Source organism: Pleurodeles waltl, chromosome 5 (assembly GCF_031143425.1).
Source record: "Pleurodeles waltl isolate 20211129_DDA chromosome 5, aPleWal1.hap1.20221129, whole genome shotgun sequence".
In the NCBI taxonomy this organism is placed as follows: Eukaryota; Metazoa; Chordata; class Amphibia; order Caudata; family Salamandridae; genus Pleurodeles; species Pleurodeles waltl.
The window spans coordinates 1,142,264,894-1,142,284,565 of record NC_090444.1 but is presented as its reverse complement, the minus strand read 5'-3'; the positions used below and the strand labels follow the sequence as shown (position 1 = coordinate 1,142,284,565).

At 39.5% G+C, this 19,672-nt stretch overlaps 1 protein-coding gene across 1 annotated transcript in view; it reads right to left on the bottom strand.

Annotated features, from left to right (window-relative positions):
- The window catches only part of RFX6 (regulatory factor X6), a 337,979-nt gene that overhangs the window by 175,327 nt on the left and 142,980 nt on the right, over positions 1-19,672 (bottom strand). The window contains exons 5-6 of the mRNA XM_069236757.1: positions 18,838-18,915; positions 17,637-17,664 (exon numbers count right to left, since the gene is read on the bottom strand). Coding sequence (XP_069092858.1) covers positions 17,637-17,664; positions 18,838-18,915 — 106 coding nt within the window. The remainder of the gene's footprint in view (positions 1-17,636; positions 17,665-18,837; positions 18,916-19,672) is intronic.

The following is a 19,672-nucleotide window of genomic DNA, read 5'->3' as shown; positions in this document are numbered from 1 at the left end:
TCTGTCTGGTTGCCATTAGAAAGCATTAGTTATTACTACCAATACCAGATTCAAAACCCAGTTTCTCGCTGCTCCAGGCATATCAGAATGGTAAAAAAAACATGTGGTTCTGAAATGGATGCTGTGGTGGACTCCAGAGACTCAAGTAGACTCTGAAAGAGAGATAATGGTCCTTTCGTTCTCCTGCTTCATGTCTCCCCCAACAACCTGCAGAGCATCATAGGAGGGTGTGATGCTTTGGTATGGACAAAAGGCAAATCCCGGCCATATGTCTGTTCAAATGTGCAGGCAGTCTCAGGTTTCTCTATATGCCAGCACTTGCTCTGTGAATTATATTTTCATCCTGATTCTATTCTGAATCGTTCCTGGCAGCAGCTCTCACCAGGCCACTGTGAGCATTGCGTTGATATCCATGCTCTCATTAAGAGTAAGACAGACAGTTCTCATGGCAAGAGGGGGGAAGTGCAGAGGGCTGTGAGAAAGGCTACAAACTTCATGTTTGTATGTCTCTGTCGCTGACATGGCTACTAAGAGATCTGGCAAAAGCCAGCTTGATGCCAGATATTCATTTTCCTAAATATGAGATGAAGGAAAGTAAGTAGGACAGTGGGAGGTGAGAGGAAAGGGGGCTGCTACAGGACAAGTGAATATTTTTATATTATTTTAGAGGGGCTACTGACAGTGACGATAAGGGTGTCAGGATAACAGGAAATTCCTGGCACTAATAAAATCATTTTTGAAAATAGGGGAGCACACAACAAGGAGGTTGGGGAGGTGGCAGTAGTATTTTTCCACATTACAGGGAACTGAGGGAGCTGGATGAGCACATAAATATTTGGAATTACAATACTCAATCCACAGACACTATTGAAATCATAGCTTTGAGGCTTCTATAGATGCTTGATCTACCGCCAATAACTACAAATACATAAATCAAAGTGTAGTGGATGTGGTGATCATCAAATGACCAACACTCAATGCTCCATCCAAGATATTGGCAAGGACTCGCCTAAGGAAATGGCAAAAGTAGTTCACATGTCAAAGTGATTTCACATAGAGCTTGAAACTGAATGTACATTGGAGCAATGGAATAGTAGTGAATGTATTGAGTTCCATCTGGCACCAAAGAGCAATTTCTGAGATTTCCAATTGTGCTGAGTGTGGCAAACTGAGATAGAGTGAGTAGTTAAGATTTAAGGGATGTGAGGTGGAGGTGCATTTGATGTTGGCATCAGTAGAGCAATGTTGATGCCACTGAATTTCAACAAGGTTTCTAGTGCCTGTTATTGCTTTTATTTGACAATGACTGGGTAGTGTTTAGAGCCATTAGCTTATGGGTGGCAGACTAAGTCATGTCCCACTATGATCTTCAGGTTACTCAGGGATAAATGTTGAATAAAACTTGCACAGGTATTATCCTTGTGGAACGTCACATAACACCTGATGCAACTTGTGGAGGAATAAGTGCAGGTTGAGTCATTTGCATGAGCTGGTGATGAAGGATATTAAGTAATGAAAAGGAGGAGTATTTGACACCTGGTTTTTCTATGTGGCTGACCACTAGGCACTAGTGGCAAACAATGTGAATCTTTACTCTAAAGCTTAGAAGAAAATCTTGCTTTTGTAAATTACTTCATGTGCAAACTCCAAGATGATTTTGAGGGTGTCTTTTTTTGTGCCAACATTTTTGGTGAGGCCAGATAGTAATCTGTTATGCTAGCTATAGTTATTAAAGAGAGTTGGGAGTTGGCGAACAATGTCTTTATGAGGATTATGGAATCCAGAGGAAAATCAGCAATAGTACTTAGAAAATGGAGACAGAGACTTTGTTGAGATTCTTTTCTTCTTTTAGGGCCTAATTTAGGACATCACATCAGTTTATCTATTTGATTGTGCATTTTTTCTGAGATTCATTAGACGCCTATTAGCATTATTCTACTTTACTCTCTTAAGGCTTGACTGTCATCAGGGTACAAGTAAACTTTCCCTATATGAACATCAGTGAACAGGTACATTTTTCCTTCATGAATATGTAGTAAAGTAGTGAGTTTTTTGGTAAAGTTGATTAAAATGACGTCAAGACAATTCTAGCAGCGTGTTCCCTGAGCTTTTTATCTCTGGATTGCAGACCAAGGTTGTTGATAAGAATGTTTCATTCTAACGAGGTATCTAGGAATTAAATAAGGGATCTAGTACCATAACTACATCAAAGTGTGAATATCCTGTATGAATCAGATTCAAAATGTCAAATTGTTAGAACATAAACCACAGAATTTACAAGTGTTCAGGGCATTTTTTCCAATGTGTTGCTGATGCTCTAGTAGTGAAATTAAAGGCTCCTTCCATTGTCCAAGTCATTAAGCATTTTTTATTGCTGACTTTATATGTGTTATACTGTAAAGCTTGTGTAGCATTTGTGTGGCGTGGACCTATAAAAAATCAAAATAGATTAATGAGGGTATACCTGTTTTTGTAAGCACCAGCCCTTTTAAAAATCTAACAAGTTTTAATCAATGTTATTCAGTTCATAGAGTTTTGAATTGTAACTATTATCCTGCTCAAATTCATCAATCATATACCAAGAAGCAAATAGTCTTAATGCAGTTCTGTAATATTAGGAAAAAGGCTCAATAATGGAATGTTAAATTAATGGAAACTTTAGGCCTGATTTACGGGTTGATAGACAAGCACCTTGTCACAAATGGATTATATCCTAAAACACTTGTAATAGAATGGATTATGTGTTCATCCGAATTGTGTCAGGGTACCCATCCACTAAACTCCAAATCATGTATTCAATGCCCAATTCACAAAAGTGTTTTCTATGCGCAATTGTGACATATGTGTTGAAATCAAATTTTATACAACCCTCATTGGCTGTTGACAATACCAGTCTTGCGTGTTAGCTTTACACACCTGTGTAGATGCTGTACATAGAATACAGTCACAAGTGCTACATACTTGCATAGAATAGAGATTTCTCCAAGAACACCAGTAGAGGATAACCAGGGTTAAGAATCTTGATTTTTATTTGGGACCACAGGAACGGCCCTTATTATCTTAGGTATAAAGGGTCATGAAGGCAGTGACTGTAACATAGAGTAAACTGGATACTCAGACAGCAAATTGGAGGCTTTGGAAGGATTATGATGAAGGACCAAACCTTTGTTGGTATCTTGGGTCAAAGGATGTGTGATATCAGTTTTGCCACCCAAGGTACTCTGGTATGTCAATAATGATTCCAAACCTCAGTCATAGCACTGGTGAGGTAATTGCAACACAATAATGTGATCACCCACAGAGCATTACCTTAATATATAAAAATATTTGGAATGCTTTATCCACATTTATTTGAACTTTCAATTGAATATTTCAGTTACTCATAGGTAAATGGTGCAGAGGACTTGAAGGTAGGGAAGACATTATATGGAAAAATTACATCTGAAGGTATTTCTAAAATGTCTTCAATGTGTTAACCTTGCAGAAGACTCTACGCAAGGACGTCATATGGTAACATAATATCAAGAGCTAAGTATCATCTGATAATACTATTGACTTAAATATTGCTTAGAACCATAGTATGCAATTTAATTTAATAATGGAAATATTATATACTGTAGAGCAATATTTTAACATAGAACCATGAGAGGTATGAACAACAGGTAAATGGCCACAAATCTATGTGGCTACAATATAGCACTGAAAATAAGAAAACTTGAACTATACATATGTTTTTTTTTTTTTTTTTATAAAAGAAGTAGTCAAAAGTTCCTGCAATGCCTAGTCCTGTGCTACATCAAGTGCATTATAGCTGTATTTGTGAATTGGATCAATAGGATCTATATATGCCTCTTATAACAGTAGCTGTTGTGCAATGTTCTTAATATTAAAACAATTGTCAACCTGATTTATCATCTTTTGTCAGTAGGAAACTGATTACATGACTCTAATTTAGAAATTTGCAAATGTATAATAAATCAGCCAATTGCTAAGAAGAAGAATACAGTCTAATTGGAAGGTTTTGCCTGTTACATGAAAGATTTTAAAAAAAAGTAGTTGAGAATGTTTTTTTTCCGATTCAAAGCCTGTACTGACATATACATTAACACACAAAAAATATACAGTAAACATTACAGCAAACTACCAGTTGCTTATCATCATAAGGGCGTTTCTTTCTCTACATAACAAGGGCAATCATGGTTACTTTGTACTGTAATTAGACACTTAATATATTAAAAGCTTTTATTAACACAAACAAAATCGCTTTTATGATTGTTGTAAGCAGAAAGAAATGTGTTCATTAATTCTCAGCACTAATGGATTTGCGTAGTATCACAAAGGTCTCGAAGAGATATGCTTTTACTAATGGCTACATGGCCATTTTAGTGGCACGCCAGCCTCTTTTAATGGGTAGTTAACATTAAGATAATGATTGCTATTTGTTATATCTAATTGTCCGTGATTCCTACCGAGCTGATCACACTTTCATATAAGGCCTCATAAGGCTTCATTATTAATAACAAACACAAATTATTGAAATCTGAATACCCATGGAACCCATCAAGAGTCATATTACAAAAAGTGCCCTTGCGATGCAACATGCATTTGTGAATGTTTTCTGTTCCCTGAAGCACTTTAGTATTGTACATGGGGTGGCATCATGCAATTTGTGGGGTATTCTCACAATTACACGGAGGCATTTTTTTGTAACTGGACACACTGTGCCGCACCAAATGCACCTAGAGTGTGGCACAGTGCAAACAGCTGCAGTGCACCCGATTTCCATTTGTAATTTGGGTCTAGAGGTGTTCTGTTTCTTCAATTCCTTTACTACTTAAATATTACTGTTAAAAAATTCTCTTAGTTACATTTATTTCAAATAATGTAGTGTTATCCAATAAACAATCAGTAGAAAGTTTGTAATGTTGTTTAGGATTACTCAGAGCTGGTTGGATATAGAACTAACAATAAATACTAATAATGAAGCATCTGTTTTATAGTTGAGCTCTTCTTAAGATATACTTCCAGGACAATTGAGAAGATCATACCAACTTGAACAAAATATATATCTTTGCATACGGGTTATTATTGAAGCGGAAAAGTCATATGGGGAGCATCACAGACCATTAATTGTAAAGCTTGGAAACTTGCTAAGTACCTGGATAAAAATTCCTCTAAACCATGTAAAATTCACAATTTTTCATGGTATGGAAAAAAGTCAAGGGAAAGCTGAAGGAATTTACAATAGAATCTAATGGCAGATTAGGCATTACTCAATTTCCAGCTATATTATAAAGTTGATCAATTACAATAAATCTAAAGGCTGCATAGGTTAGCATTCCTTAGAACCAGTATTTGGTTCTTTTAGAAGCTAATAGAAACTAGACCACAACAGAACTAACAAGCATTTGCAATGCAATAGGTCTCATATTTTCTTGAGCTAGAGCTATTGGCATTGTAAATTCATAACTGGACTTTTCTTGCCACATAAATTGGTCAACCCTGCCTCATAATTTAATCTTTTCCTGCCATATAATTCCAGTGGCCCAGCATTTAACTAAAGCACTTCCATTTACCTTCTTTCTCTATCTTAAAACATATACAATTATCATTTAAACCTTTATCAGAAATACACTTTTGGCATTATAGTGTAATGATCAAAACACCATAACAAAAATATCATTTGGGATGGATCAAAAGGTGAAAGGAAAGAGGGAGTTGGGAGAGGACAAATGGCGTAGTAACGGTGTCATAGGCCTTGGAGTAAGAAAGGAAAATAATTAACTGCAATTTCAGCAGGAAAATACAGCAGTAATTAGGGTAGAGTGAGATCCATAGGTCTCTGGTCCCTGGTGCCACTGCACTTGTCGCTCCATTGATAATTAGGCCTTAGGTGAGAAAGCAAATGGGGCAGAAAAAGATAATCGAAAGGAATACAACTGACAAAAGGAAGAAAGAGACGGGGACATAAAGAAATAAAAGAAAGAGGGGAAACAAAGAGCGAGAAAATTAAAACACAACTAAGAGAAGAAATAGAGCAAACATGCAAGACCAAAGGAAAAAGGGAAGGAAGCTAGCAAGCGAAAGACAGAGGAAAAAATAATTAAAGAAGTGTGAGAAGAAAGAGAAAATTGAACATTAGAGAAAAAAGAGAGATGGTGAGAGAAACACGCAGTGAAAAAACAAGGACAGATATGTACTGACACATTTCCCACAGACACAGAATGGGAAAACCACTTTGACAGTTTGGTCCAGACAAGTAACTTGTGGGTTCCACATACAGACGGGAAAAAGAGGGCTTTATAGTAAAATGTGAATTGACGGATAAAAATAAGAAAAAACATCAGAGAAAGGAAGAAAGAAAGATTAAAAAAAAGAGAGAGGACGCATACCGAGTCAAAGGAAAGCGCAAATAAAAAAGACAAAGAAAGAATGAAGGGAAGAGAAAAAATAGTGAAAAAATGAACGCCTGATGAAGAAAAAAGAGAAGAAACAAGGAAAGAAATAACCAAGATTTTGCGAGTTTGAAAGAGGAGATAGAAGAGGAAGAGGGCAATAAAAAAGGGAGTGGAGTAGAAATAAACAGATAAAAGAAAGAGCAAAACTGTTAATGTGTGAATTTTAAGAGCTGGAAAGAGAAAAGTGGGAGAGAAAGAAAACATTGAGAGTAAAGGAAAGACTGGAGTGAGGTAGGTGAAACAGATCCTCCTAAATAAAGATGGCAGCTAAGAATAGATTTAATTGGCTCCCCCACATCCTCAAACAGAAGTCAGAGTGAGGAACAGCAGAGGGCATTGCAGAACAGCAGGAAGTGCATTAGCAGAGTTGTATGTGAGCCTCCATACAGCAATACTGGGGCACTTCAGATCAGGATTAGGGGTATAGAGACAGCTGTGTCCCAGCCCAGTGCTGGAATAACAGAAAGGCAGCGGGTGAGGAACGAGAAATGGAGCGCTGTATAATTTCTGGTATTGGAATAATGGGGTGCTGCAGATTAGGGATGAGGTGAACTGACAGAGTTGTATGTGAGCTGCAGTAGTGGAATAGTAATGGGCACACAAGGTCAGAAGTGAGGTATGTTAATGGAGCTATGTGTGGAACCTAGTATTGGCGTGCCAATGTTGCCGAGTGTTAGCCTGGCGGTGCCCTGGTGAAACTACAAGTGGGGCCCAGTATGGGAGTGTCATTTCCTCTGAACCACAGAAGGGAGGAGTCCTGGAGGGCATGTGTGTGAGCCTTAGTATTGAGAAGAAATGCGCACTGCATGTTAGAAATGATGGATTCTGGCAGAGCTTTGGTGGTTCCCATCAAAGTGACGTTGGATGTTAGACTCAAGGTGCACTGACTGAGCTGTCTTTTGCTCTTTGGGGTCCAGTATTGGCTTGCCAGTGAGACTGAATATTAGAATTGAGCTCCTGTAATGGAACTGTATGTGAGCAAGGTCCTAGTATAGGAAAGGAAGTGATCTTGCCGGGGTAGAACTGAGGTGCGCCCGAGGTCCTAATACTGGAACAGCAGTGTGTACTGACTGAAAGAACTGAGGTGGTCTGGCAGACAGCGCGTGTGAGTTTTGGCACAGGCACAGGTGAAGGAGTGCGTGAATTGAGGTGCACCGATAGAGCTGCATCTGAGGTCACAGTACTGGAACAGCAGTGTGTACTGACTGTAAGAAATGAAGAGCTCTGGCAGACAGCACAGCTGAGTGCTTGGAGTGTGTGAACTGAGGTGCACTGATTGAGCTGTGAGTGGGATCCCAGTATGGAGCAGAAGAAGGTACTGTCTCTAGCGATTGTGGAGCCCTGGTAGAACTGGGTGCCTAGGCTACAAGCAAGTACAAGTGATTCTCTGCCCTTGCTCTCAGCACACAGGCAGGCACACTTGGTAAAGAAAATTCAAGTCAAGGAAAGGAAAGGCGGGAGCCATGCAGCTGAGAAACTGCAAAGACAGCCTACAAAGACCAAATGTGACCAAGATAACAGCCTGATTTATAGCCTTGCTTACAGCTAAGCTCAGAGGAAGAATGCTCTGCAAATGAAAAAGGAAGCTTCACAGGACAGGACAGGAAAAAAAGTTTAAAAAAGTCCCCATCAGACCAGATAAACAGGACAAAGCGTAGTTATATAGTAATTGGGCCCTGCTCCTACACAGGAGAAGGAGGGACAAAGAGGTACGACTGACCACTAGCAAGCAAGGATTTTTAAATGCCACTGAAGCTAACAAATGAAATAGCTGGAAGCCTACAGAAGAAGTATACTTAAAAGTATACAAGAGGTTGTACTCTTACGTTCAACCTAAGTCTGAAATTCTGGAAGGATTTTAGGCTGATTTTGATAAATCACAAAGATATTATAAGATTTTATAAGATCTCAGAAAATCTTATCCAAACATACCCAACAAAGAAACTTTTCTTTGCATGGGAATAGTATCAAACAATTTTGACAGACTAAATCATAAGAATTTTAAGTTATGAAATACAAAACTTTGGCTCCTCAACAGATGTATTTTACCCATTTGCATATGGCTAATTTGCATCATATTGTAGCGATCTCTAATATTTGCCATGTTATCACGCAGGGTCTCTTTATCCTAATGAGGCTGCTGGATTCGGGTGGCAGAATCACCTGAATTGTGGGGAACTGAGTCCAATCCCACACCATGTGACAACTGTCGGCCTAATCCGGTTTTCAGGCTAAATAGCAGCGCCTCATCTCTGCCTAAGAGCAGGGATGACTGTGGCAACCTGGTGCATGACAGAAATAACTCCTCAGGGAAATCGTGGTCGATCTGATCTCATCCTTTTCTTTCAGTTACATTATTCTCACATATGCAAAGAGAAACAGAGGCAGTCAATGGTTAATGGTTCAATAAGGTTTATTGAATTGGATGCATCTTAGATAAAACAGCATTAATTGCAATAACTACGATGTTAAAACATGCTAGAAGCAAAATGGTGACAAGAGGAGTGAAACACAGAAAAAGTCCCACCATATTTTCACTAGGTATAATGTATGTGGCTCCTACCTAAGCTATGTTAGAGCACAGCGTGATAAGCCCTAATCCGCCCTTCAGGTTCCCCCCTAGAAATACATCATCCCCCATATCTGAATATGGAAGCCTGTTGTCCAGAAAGGCACCATCCCCATGTAGGCCAGGGATCTGGTAGTCTAAGCAAGCAGCTGTAGCGAAGACATTCAGTGATCAGCATGTGGTTGTGGTCATACGGCTGGAATCTCCCTCTAACGTGTATGGGAAAGAAAAGTGTTTTTATAATAATAAAACAGCTGATATTCTGTGAAACTGTCCCCACATAAGGATGTGTATGTTTCTGTGAATGTTGGAGACACAGCGTACCACTTTGCCGGAAACATCTTCTGGCTGCAGCCTTAAGGAAAGCACAACGTGAAAAGAATGTCTTGCTAGAAATGCATTGCTTGCCTAGGCGAAAGACCAACTAGATAAAGAAAATAAAACAGCACCGCTAATGTGGCCTGTGCTAAAATAATAAAATGAAGCTGAATAAAATGTAACTGGGCTAAAGTGCATAAACAGCAGGCCTAGGTGCTAAAATAACATGTCTGAAAACATGGCTAAATAGCTATACAACACTGGTAAAGAGATAGGACATGGAATGTGAGGAGGAAATTGATTTGTTAGTAACCTATATATATTAAATTGTTGCCTAAATAAGATGTGCAACATGATGAAATGATTGTTATAAAAACATTCATAAAAGTAACTGTTGGACTTTTTTGCTTATGCAGGGTCATCCTCAATCTTTTTGCCTCCTGCCTCCTATTTTTTCTCACCTGTTGCTGTTGGCTTTTGAACTCTGAGCACTTTATCGCTGCTAACCAGTGCCAAAGTGCATATGCTCTCTGTGTAAATTGTATGTAATTGGTTTATCCATGATTGGCATATTTGTTTTACTGTTAAGTCCCTAGTAAAGTACACTAGAGGTGCCTAGGGCCTGTAAATCAAATGTTACTAGTGGGCCTGCAGCACTGGTTGTGCCACCCACACAAGTAACCCGGTAATCATGTCTCAGACCTGCCACTGCAGTGTCTCTGTGTGTATTTTTACACTGTAAATTCGACTTGGCAAGTGTACCCACTTGCCAGGCCTAAATCTTCCCTTTTCTTACATGTAAGGCACCCCTAAGGTAGGCCCTAGGTAGCCCCAAGGGCAGGGTGCAGTGTATGGATAAGGTAGGACATATAGTAATGTGGTTTATATGTCCTGACAGTGAAATACTGCCAACTCCGTTTTTCACTGTTGCAAGGCCTGTCTCTCTCATAGGATAACATGGGGGCTACCTTTAAATATGATTAAAGTGTAGATTCCCCTAGAGAGTAGATGGACATGTGGAGTTTGGGGTCCCTGAACTCACAATTTAAAAATACATCTTTTAGTAAAGTTGATTTTGAGACTGTGCGTTTGAAAATGCCACTTTTAGAAAGTGAGCATTTTCTTGCTTAAACCATTCTGTGACTCTGCCGTGTTTCTGGATTCCCTGTCTGGGTCAGTTTGACAGTTGGGTTGTTTTTCACCTCGCACTAGACAGTGACACAAAGGGGGCTGGGGTGTAACCTGCATTTCCTGATTAGCCATCTCTGCTAGGAGGGAGGGGTGGAGTGGTCACTCTCATCTGAAAGGACAGTGCCTGCCTCTGACAATGCCGGCTTCAACCCCCTGGTGTGTGTCTGAGGCCTTGCCTGGGCAAGGCAGGATTTCACAAGTAGGTGTGAGTCCTCTTTGAAGAAAGGTGGCTTCAAAGACTAAAATGGGTATAAGAAGGGCACCCAAATCTACAGACTTTAGAAACACTTCTGGAACCAGGAGGAACCTCTGCCTGGAGAAGACCTGATAGCTGAGGAAGAAGTGCTGCCCTGCCTGTGACTGTGCTTTGTGGATCTTTCCTGCAGTGCTGCTTCTGCCAGAGTAAGAGGGCAAAGACTGGACTTTGTGTGCCTTCCATCTTGTGACGAAATCTCCAAGGGCTTGATTTAGAGCTTGCCTTCTGTTGTTTGAAGTCTCAGGGACAGCAAAGACTTCTCTCTGCCAGCATCTGGAGTCTCTGGAGAGACTCCTGCTCTGACAAGTGGTGCCCTATCCAGTCCCTGGGCCCTTGAAAGGAAAGCTAGTGGAAATCCAAGGAAATCGACTTCGGACGACTCCGGGCCGACGCCGCTGCTGAATACGGCAACACCGCCTGCACCCGACGCCGTGACCTTCGCTGGAACGCGACTCTCTTCGCAGGCCTGACGCCGCTGCAGCCCCGCTGAAGTCCGCGACTCCGTGGAAGTCGCCGCACCACGTCGTGACCGACGCCGCTCGAAGTGCGCGGATTCAACGTTTCGCACCGACACCGCGATCCCTGACTTCGCTCATCGGCTTGTTTTCACTCTTTTCCAAAGGTACTGTACTTGGGGGTCTACAAGACTCCGTGTCCGGCGCCGCTGGTGTCGGCTTGTTGGGAACGACTCCGTCATGACGCCGTGTTAACATCTCATCGAAGCATTTTTGTTTCTAAGTGCTATTTTTTAGTTTAATCTCTAAAAATTCATAACCTGACTTGTGTATGTTGGATTTTTGTCGTTTTGGTCTTGTTTTGTTTAGATAAATATTTCCTATTTTTCTAAACTGGTGTGGTGTCATTTTGTAGTGTCTTCATTGAGTTACTGTGTGTGTGGGTACAAATTCTTTACACCTAGCACTCTGAAGTTAAGCCTACTGCTCTGCCAAGCTACCAAGGGGGTAAGCAGGGGTTAGCTGAGGGTGATTCTCTTTTACCCTGACTAGAGTGAGGGTCCTTGCTTGAACAGGGGGTAACCTGACTGTCAACCAAAGACCCCATTTCTAACAATAACCTTTTATTCAAATAAAACACCGATTACCATTAGGCTCGAATATACGTGTGAAAAGCATCTCCATAATTGTGTGTACATGGCACATAACATGCATCCAGTGCGTGGTTTGAGGTGCCATACTATGAGAGAACGACTAGCAAGCAACAGAGTGCAAGAAACTATAACTTAAGGAATACATTTTGTTGAACAAGAAAATACAACTACTGTCAGGGGAAATAGAATATGTGCCGCAAAAATAAATGCTACATTAATTTTAACTCCCATAACAAATTGCTTTTAATGATGCTCACTGTCATAGAGAATGCTTGTCAATATTTTTTGAAAAGCATATTGCATTTAAAGAATGTCTATAGTAAAGCAGAATGCTGACATACGCGTAGCCTGATTCACAAAGGTAACCTCACACGTTTGTGTAAGTTTACTATGTTTTTGGAACTCACAAACTACTAGTTAATAGTAAGTTTATGACACCAGAGACGCCCTTCATGTTTACAAGCCGGGCCATCTGAGTATGTCCATCTCTATCGGATCTTATTTTCTCTGAATTTCTCGGGATCAGATGGAATGGCTGACGCCTCTGTAGTGTCGCTTGCAACAGATCCTGGAATATTCTAAAAGGAGATCTCTAAACATTTCTGAGTAGTAGTGAAACTTTGTGAATAGCATTGTTGAGCCTCCAAACATTCTGTGTTTGTTTTAGGGCCATCCAGTGAAACCTGCCTAATCTGGCAAACAATTGGTTATTACTGTGCAGCAACGAGAACAGGCCCACCTCAAATGCAATCCAATCTGCACCCTTTGCTCCTACCTCCGTATCTTTGATGCATGCAAGTTCTCCCTTCTTGGCCTGTTTTACATGCGTTCCTCTCTAACAAGGACTACTTCCAGTTCGGTGTCTGTGTTCTGCAAATACGGTTCCATCATTGTCTTAAATGATTCCCAGGGATCCAGAACCCTTGAGCCCACCTCATCTAAATCATAATACAGCTCCCCGACTTTGGTGTTGAGGTCAGAGCAAAGATCCTGACGACTGACGTCAAGGTTACAATTTAATTAATCTCTCAGTTCTTTTTTTAAGTGTTTAAGATTATGAAATAGTTCTGCCTTGGTGACAGCTATGGCTTCTATATTTCAAAAACCCTTGCAGGCAGTGTCACCTGGTGTTCTTCATAGTTCCTCCATCTGCTGTGCTTGTGTGGGAGTGCAAGATGTAGCAAAATGTGTTTCTGTGATTCTTGCTTTGGCAGTTTTCAGGCCTCTCCTGCTTTGTTATCATTCCTCCACACATACATGGTCATTGCCCAATCTACTGCATTGGCTGAAGTATTATATCTTCTTTAAGCCCACAAGTTGATTAACATTCAGAAACCTTCAGTTCAATTTCAAATGACAGTGTCTCCACCTTACATTCTAGGGTAGGCTTTTCAAGGGCAGTAGTTTGCTCCACTTTATAGACCCAGTTTCTGATGAGTCAACATTGAATCAACCCCAGAATTAATTCTCCCATTCATAGGCCTCTTTGTGCTCTGTCTCTGCTGCACAACATTTCTCATTCCTCTCTCTACTGCAAGCCTCAACGATTCTGCTCCACAGGTCCGCCTCCCAATGCCTGCCCAGCTTCAGTGTACAGCTGCAGCACATACACCTTAGTGTCAACAGTTTCACTGTGAAATCTACTGAAATCCTTTGAAGCTTCTCTGGCTCTGAAGGAGACTACTCCCATTCCAGGTCCTAGCTGCAGTGGAGCCTGGACAACTTCCACACATGTGTATTTTTCCCCTGCAGCTTCCCTGAGTTGCTCTGTAGCACAGTAAGGGAGTTCCAGCTACCATCTTAACCACTGAGTCTGCTACGGAATAGCTGCATCTTCTTCCCTCACCACTAGCTCCAGCACATCTCCAACTGGCACTGTGTCAGGCTGGGAGACAGCACGTCTGCAGAACCAACAATTCCAGGCACCAAGTTTAGTCAAACAAATCCATGTCCACTGGGCAGCCACCAGTCTGAATCGGAGTGGAAAACAGGCACGTCCACTCAAACTGCATCTTGGCAGCACCCCCTTTAAAACATTTTATAGTTAAAACATGTAAAAGATTTTTGCTGCAGTTCAGTGAGGCTGTCCCCGGCCTTACTGCCAGCACCATACATAGAAGATCTTGGCGGAGGGGAGAGGCTAGTGAGCGAGTAGCTGGAAAGAGACGCCATAGTCTCTGTGCTTAATGACTCTTTATGCAGATGCAGACGATTTGGGGGGAAATGGCATCACTTATGATAAGTGACACTCTAATGAACACCTGGCTATCCAAAGGGTTTACCCAAATGTGATTGACACTGCTAGCAAATCAATAGCTGACAGTGACTGAGTCCCTGCCTCTAAGTATTTTGTCTTATGTGTTGAGCCAAGCTGTATGTAATAAATCTTATGAGCAATTGCTGACAGGGCCTGGCTCAAACCCCTTCAATTTCAATTATTATTTTTTGTATGTTTTAACTTGTATGTATTAATAACTAAAGTTGAGGGTAAACTGCATACCCGTGCATTAAGTACTAAAGCTTTAGAACATTTTGAAAGAACACGGTTAATACTAATTAATTTAGAATCTGAATTAAAAGAGCCAACAAGTCTATTTGATTTTAACACTGGGCTTTTTATATTTGAATTGTGATGCATTGCCATGGTGTTCTTTGAACGGATAGAAACACAAAAAGAAAAAAATAGAAAGGTCAGCAAACTACACGTTCCAAGTTGAAATAAAATAGAAGGACACTGACCTTTCCTGTGAACATTTAGTAAATATAGTTCTGGTAAAGTAATACACAGTGGATAACTATCAGACAGAATAATTATTTCAGTTGCTTTATATTTTCCTTTCTGCCTCCATGTTTCATAAATTGGTCAGGACTGATCTGGACTAAGCTGTCCACAAGCTAATACAATACGAATTGGTAAAAATAAAAATAATAATTCACTTGGAATCTTCAAATATGTAATTTTACCGAAATGACAACAAATTATGTCTGACTTAGGAAACAATCAAATTTCCTCCAAGATACAGACTCTACAAGGCTGCTCAGTGATAGATAGTGCTGTGTCAGAGTTTAGTGTATTCGTCTGTCTCCTTGTGTTCCTTGGATGACTTAACTCCTGAAGTTCAGATCAACTAGGGTCAAAAAGCGCAGTCAAACTTGACATCACAACTTCCAAACGAGCAGCCTTTTCAACTTAACCCATTCACATACTGCATAGAAAATATGAGTATTACTAAGACAACTAACAACATCACACTCTCACGAGTGTGACAATTCGAACTATTCCAGGTCACCAAGCTGAAAGACTGGCTTGGACAGATGAATTATGAATACATAATATATTTCGAATTATTAAACACTCTGTTGATGTGTTTGCTTTAAAAACAGACAGTGTCACCATGTGGTAGACTGCCATTAGAACAACTGTTTAGAATTAAGTTTCGGTGTTCAGCAACGGCAAACACAGGTGTAAATTAAATACTGCTTTTTGCATGATGCTCTTGTGTGGTTAGTGTTTTGCATAAGATATCTACTTCGGGGACACCTTCTAGTTCAATTTTCTACATGCAGACAGCAACACACAAGTAAATCGCATGTGCTATACGACACACTATGCTCAGGAGATTCATGAGATTTTCCTTTTCCTCATCGATTGTGCCTGCTTCATTTTGCTTTATATTTTCACACAAAGCTGAGAAACACTATTTTAACAGAACTTGCCTTTCTGATAGAACCCTATGGGTTGTTGCGCCATTGCGTCCCCGTTACACCCCTTTTACGTACATTAACATGGTGTTTGCTACTTAAGGTATTTAGTGATGCAGTTGCTTCAACTTTACAGTGCAGAAGAGGTTTTAGAGGAAAAGTCTCTGCATGCTCACATTTTTGACACATGAGTGCTGGTGCAAAAGAAATGTAAATCTTTAGCCATATTTTAGACCTGAGGGACAGATAATGGGAGAGATGTGGAAGTATTGGTTTGAATACAAAACAATGCATGATGTGGATTGCAAAACTGTTACTTAAAGTTATGTGATGCAAAATTCTGAACTTCAGTGCAATGTATAGTAAGCTAAGGCGATAGTCGTACACCCAGATTTACATTCTCCAATAAATAACTGAACAACCAGCACATTTAAAAGGAAATGGACAACTAAGAGTACAATGTATTTTTGCTTCATGAGCAACACCTGATTGCTTTTCAAGAATTGCTCTACTGATAAGCATGGTCAGACTAGGTAAGCAAACGCAGCCCTTTCAAAATTGCTCAAACCAACCCCACTGCCTTCGTCTACTCACACTATCATTCTTTTTCCATTCATTTCCCCCCCTCTCAATCTATTCTTTCTCCTTGATCACTTTCTTTTAACCTCCTCCATCTCTTTCTCTCCCTCTTGAAGCCTCCTCTACTTCAACTAACGTCAGGGAGATTGGGATAGTGACAGCTGCACTTTCAAACCTGTCAACAAAGGCCTCTAGGGTGCTCAAGCCTACTGGGGAAACACTCTGTGGGATAAAAGGCCTGTCCTACCCTGCTGACAAGAAAGTTCAGTTTGAGAGATGTATTTTCTATCTAGCTCCAAGTCCCAAGGCCACAGGCCAAATGCAGGAAAGACAAATTCGCACATGAGGCCAGATCACACACACAGATCACATTTTTGACTAGTGCTCTTTCATGTCCTTGTGCTTGGCAGTCAATTAAATTCGTGTTTGATTCAAATACCTGTAAATACCTTATTATGAAAGCAGGTTCCGGGGGGGTTGGTATGTGTGCATATTTGATGTTCTGTATTTTACTGTGGTAGAGATGTGTTCTGTTGTTTGTACTGTTGTGTTTTTGCCACATTACTGCAATGGAATTTTCTCTTGCACTCTTGTTGTTATGTTATGTTATGTTATGTTTTGACTGTTTTGTTGTAATGTTCCGCATTATGTTTTAATTGTGTGATTATGTTGATGTGTGTGTTAATTTGTTATGGTAGTGTGTTGTTTACTTCAAGTATGCCTAGAAATACTGTTATATTGCCTTTAAATCTCTTGTTACAAGCAACCATTTAGCACTGTCTAGGTCTGAAAAATAGCGCTGCTTTCGTCTCTACCAATTTACTGAATGTACCCGGGCTGCAGCATAGCTGAAAATGTGAGTGTTTAATTTCCTAATATGTTCTGCAGCTCAAGAATGACTATGAGAATAACTATTCACAAAACTTCTCATCCAATATTTCAAAGGAAATGTATGACCTGGCTCTATTCCTGTTAGTAGTACTATTTCAGTGTTAACATTGACACAAAAGTTGGCCCAAAACTGTGACACAAACGGTGTCTTACATTTGAACTTGCATTTTTCACTTTAGGTGATCCAGCCCACAAAGTCTAAATTGAATACGGTATGCCAACTTTGCATTGTCTAATACGCACTCAGGGTTTCATTCATTAAGGTAAACTTAGACTTTTGTGTAATTGTGCTCGGTTTTTAGATATTCACAAACTACGATTTAATAGTAAGTCTATGACTGCAGAGAACTCTGCACATAAAAAGATAGAACCTTTGTGAATGGGGCCCACAGTGTCTCCTGGCTATCAGCTGTTTGATTACGAAAAATTATATACATTTTTTTAAATATAGACATTTCACTTGAAGAACATTTCTTAGACTTTTCACATGTCTCCAGTCTATGCTCCACACGGCATAGTGCCATCTTTTTGCAATCAGAAACATTGACATTAACAGAGTCTCACCTCGTTTTTCAGTTTGCTTCCTGAGAACCTTGGGGAAAAAGCAAAGTTTTTTGAAGGTCAAATGAAATGCAATAAAGCCAATAAAACAATTCGATGTGGGTTACAACACTGAAGAAAGATTAAGAAAGACAACCTTTTAGAATCTTTAAACCTCTGGCGCAGAACTATTTCTTAATATCTTCAAATTTAAGCTTTCTAAATCCGATTAGAGAAGTCCACTGTTCTCAAATCAATAATCCTATAATAGTATCATATTATCAGTACCAGCGGAAGCTAGATTATATACACTGATTGTTTAGGTTGTGGCAGTATGAGATAATTTTGCAATGGAGCAGATACAATTTTTCCATGTCATGTGCACAAATCAACTAAAACAAAAATGACAATTTGAGCCCTAGAAAGTGCAAATAAAATACTTGACCCAAAAAACTCGCAAATAAAACAGCGAACAAATATACTACGCCCCTTACCAATTTGTACACAGTAAGGTCATGGTTATTCCCATTCTGTAGAAGGAATTAGTGTGAAAAAGAGATGTGCAATCAAACACACCCATGGATCGTACAATTCGCAATGTAAATAGAACTTTTGGATATTTAAGATAATACTATTGTTCAACGAAGATTAATGTACTTAACAATTACAAACGTTTGTATCTTTTATCTTTGCAGACACTGTTGAAAACCCTTTTGTGAATCAGGCCCTAGATTCATTTCTTCAGGCGCTTAAGCTAACTGCTAAAGTTGCCGGTAAACCAAAGTTCTATGAAAGACGAGTGGTCTGGATATGGTCATCTATGCAAAAGGAATCAAACTATAAAAAAACTTTTTAGAGGCACACTTCCAGCTCCGAGATTGATCAGATTTTGTAATTTTGTAGACTCAGATGGGGATTTTAAAAATGTAAATTCTGCAAATGAATATTATTTGTATTTTGCTTTGCATGAACCCCAGTGCAGGGAATATCTGCTACTGATAACAATAGTTACTTCACGACTTGAATAAACATAAGGACAAAGTCGTCTGATTCAGGGTCAGTCTGCTTGCAGAACTAGCGCGGCTTTCCCCACTTACCTATCTGTTACTTTTGAACTGCTGCTGTATCGCTTTTATTGAAAAGTCATACGACATGTACAACACGTGGACACTTTTACAATGAAAAAGGAAATTAAAAAGTCAACTGTATCGGTTACTCATTGTACCTTGTCAAGCCTTTCCCAGAATAAACAGAATGGTAATATGCACTGCTCTCTTTAATTCCTATTCCATAATAATGATACCTGGAAAAGAGGAAAAGATTTTTAAGATACGGAATTATTGCTTTTTAAAGTGTCATAAGCGCCAAATAGAGGGTGTCAAGGGGAATTTTGCAAGAAAGTATTTTGCTTGTACATATTCAGCGTTTGTACATTTGTGATTTATGCAAATGAACAATAGAAAGCTTGGGAATGAAAACCAAAAGGAGGGACGCAGGATTTTGATGAATGCTAAGAAAAGTGAACATTCTGGAAAAATGAACACTATATCGTTTACGAGAATGAAATTGTTATGTATCGGCACAAATTCAAATGTATTTTCCAGTTCACCTAACAAGTAAACTGAGATTACAGATTTACACAAAGACATTGACGCAATAAATTTATAAGTTTGAGATTGAGTTTGTGAACACATTTCTCCCAGATTCGCACAAATACCCCTCCAGACACTTAGCCAAAAAAATAATAATAATGAATTGTTTTTATGTAGTGCTTCATTCTGCACTTCAAGCAAACAATCTTCAGTCTTTATTCAAGTATTAAAGAAATAATCATAAAAGAACAATCATCACGCTAAAATACTCTATAGCACATCAATTGTCAATTGAATTATATATACAAAGTAAAAAGTTCACAGAATAAGGGCAACGCAAAGCATCCTTTAAAAAGCCCCCTACCGACAGGATCAGATCAGATAACATACAAAGATAATAAAAGGCTGGTTTAAATTGTTAGAAGCTCTGAGTTCTTAAAATTGGCAATAAATATCTATGTTTAAAAT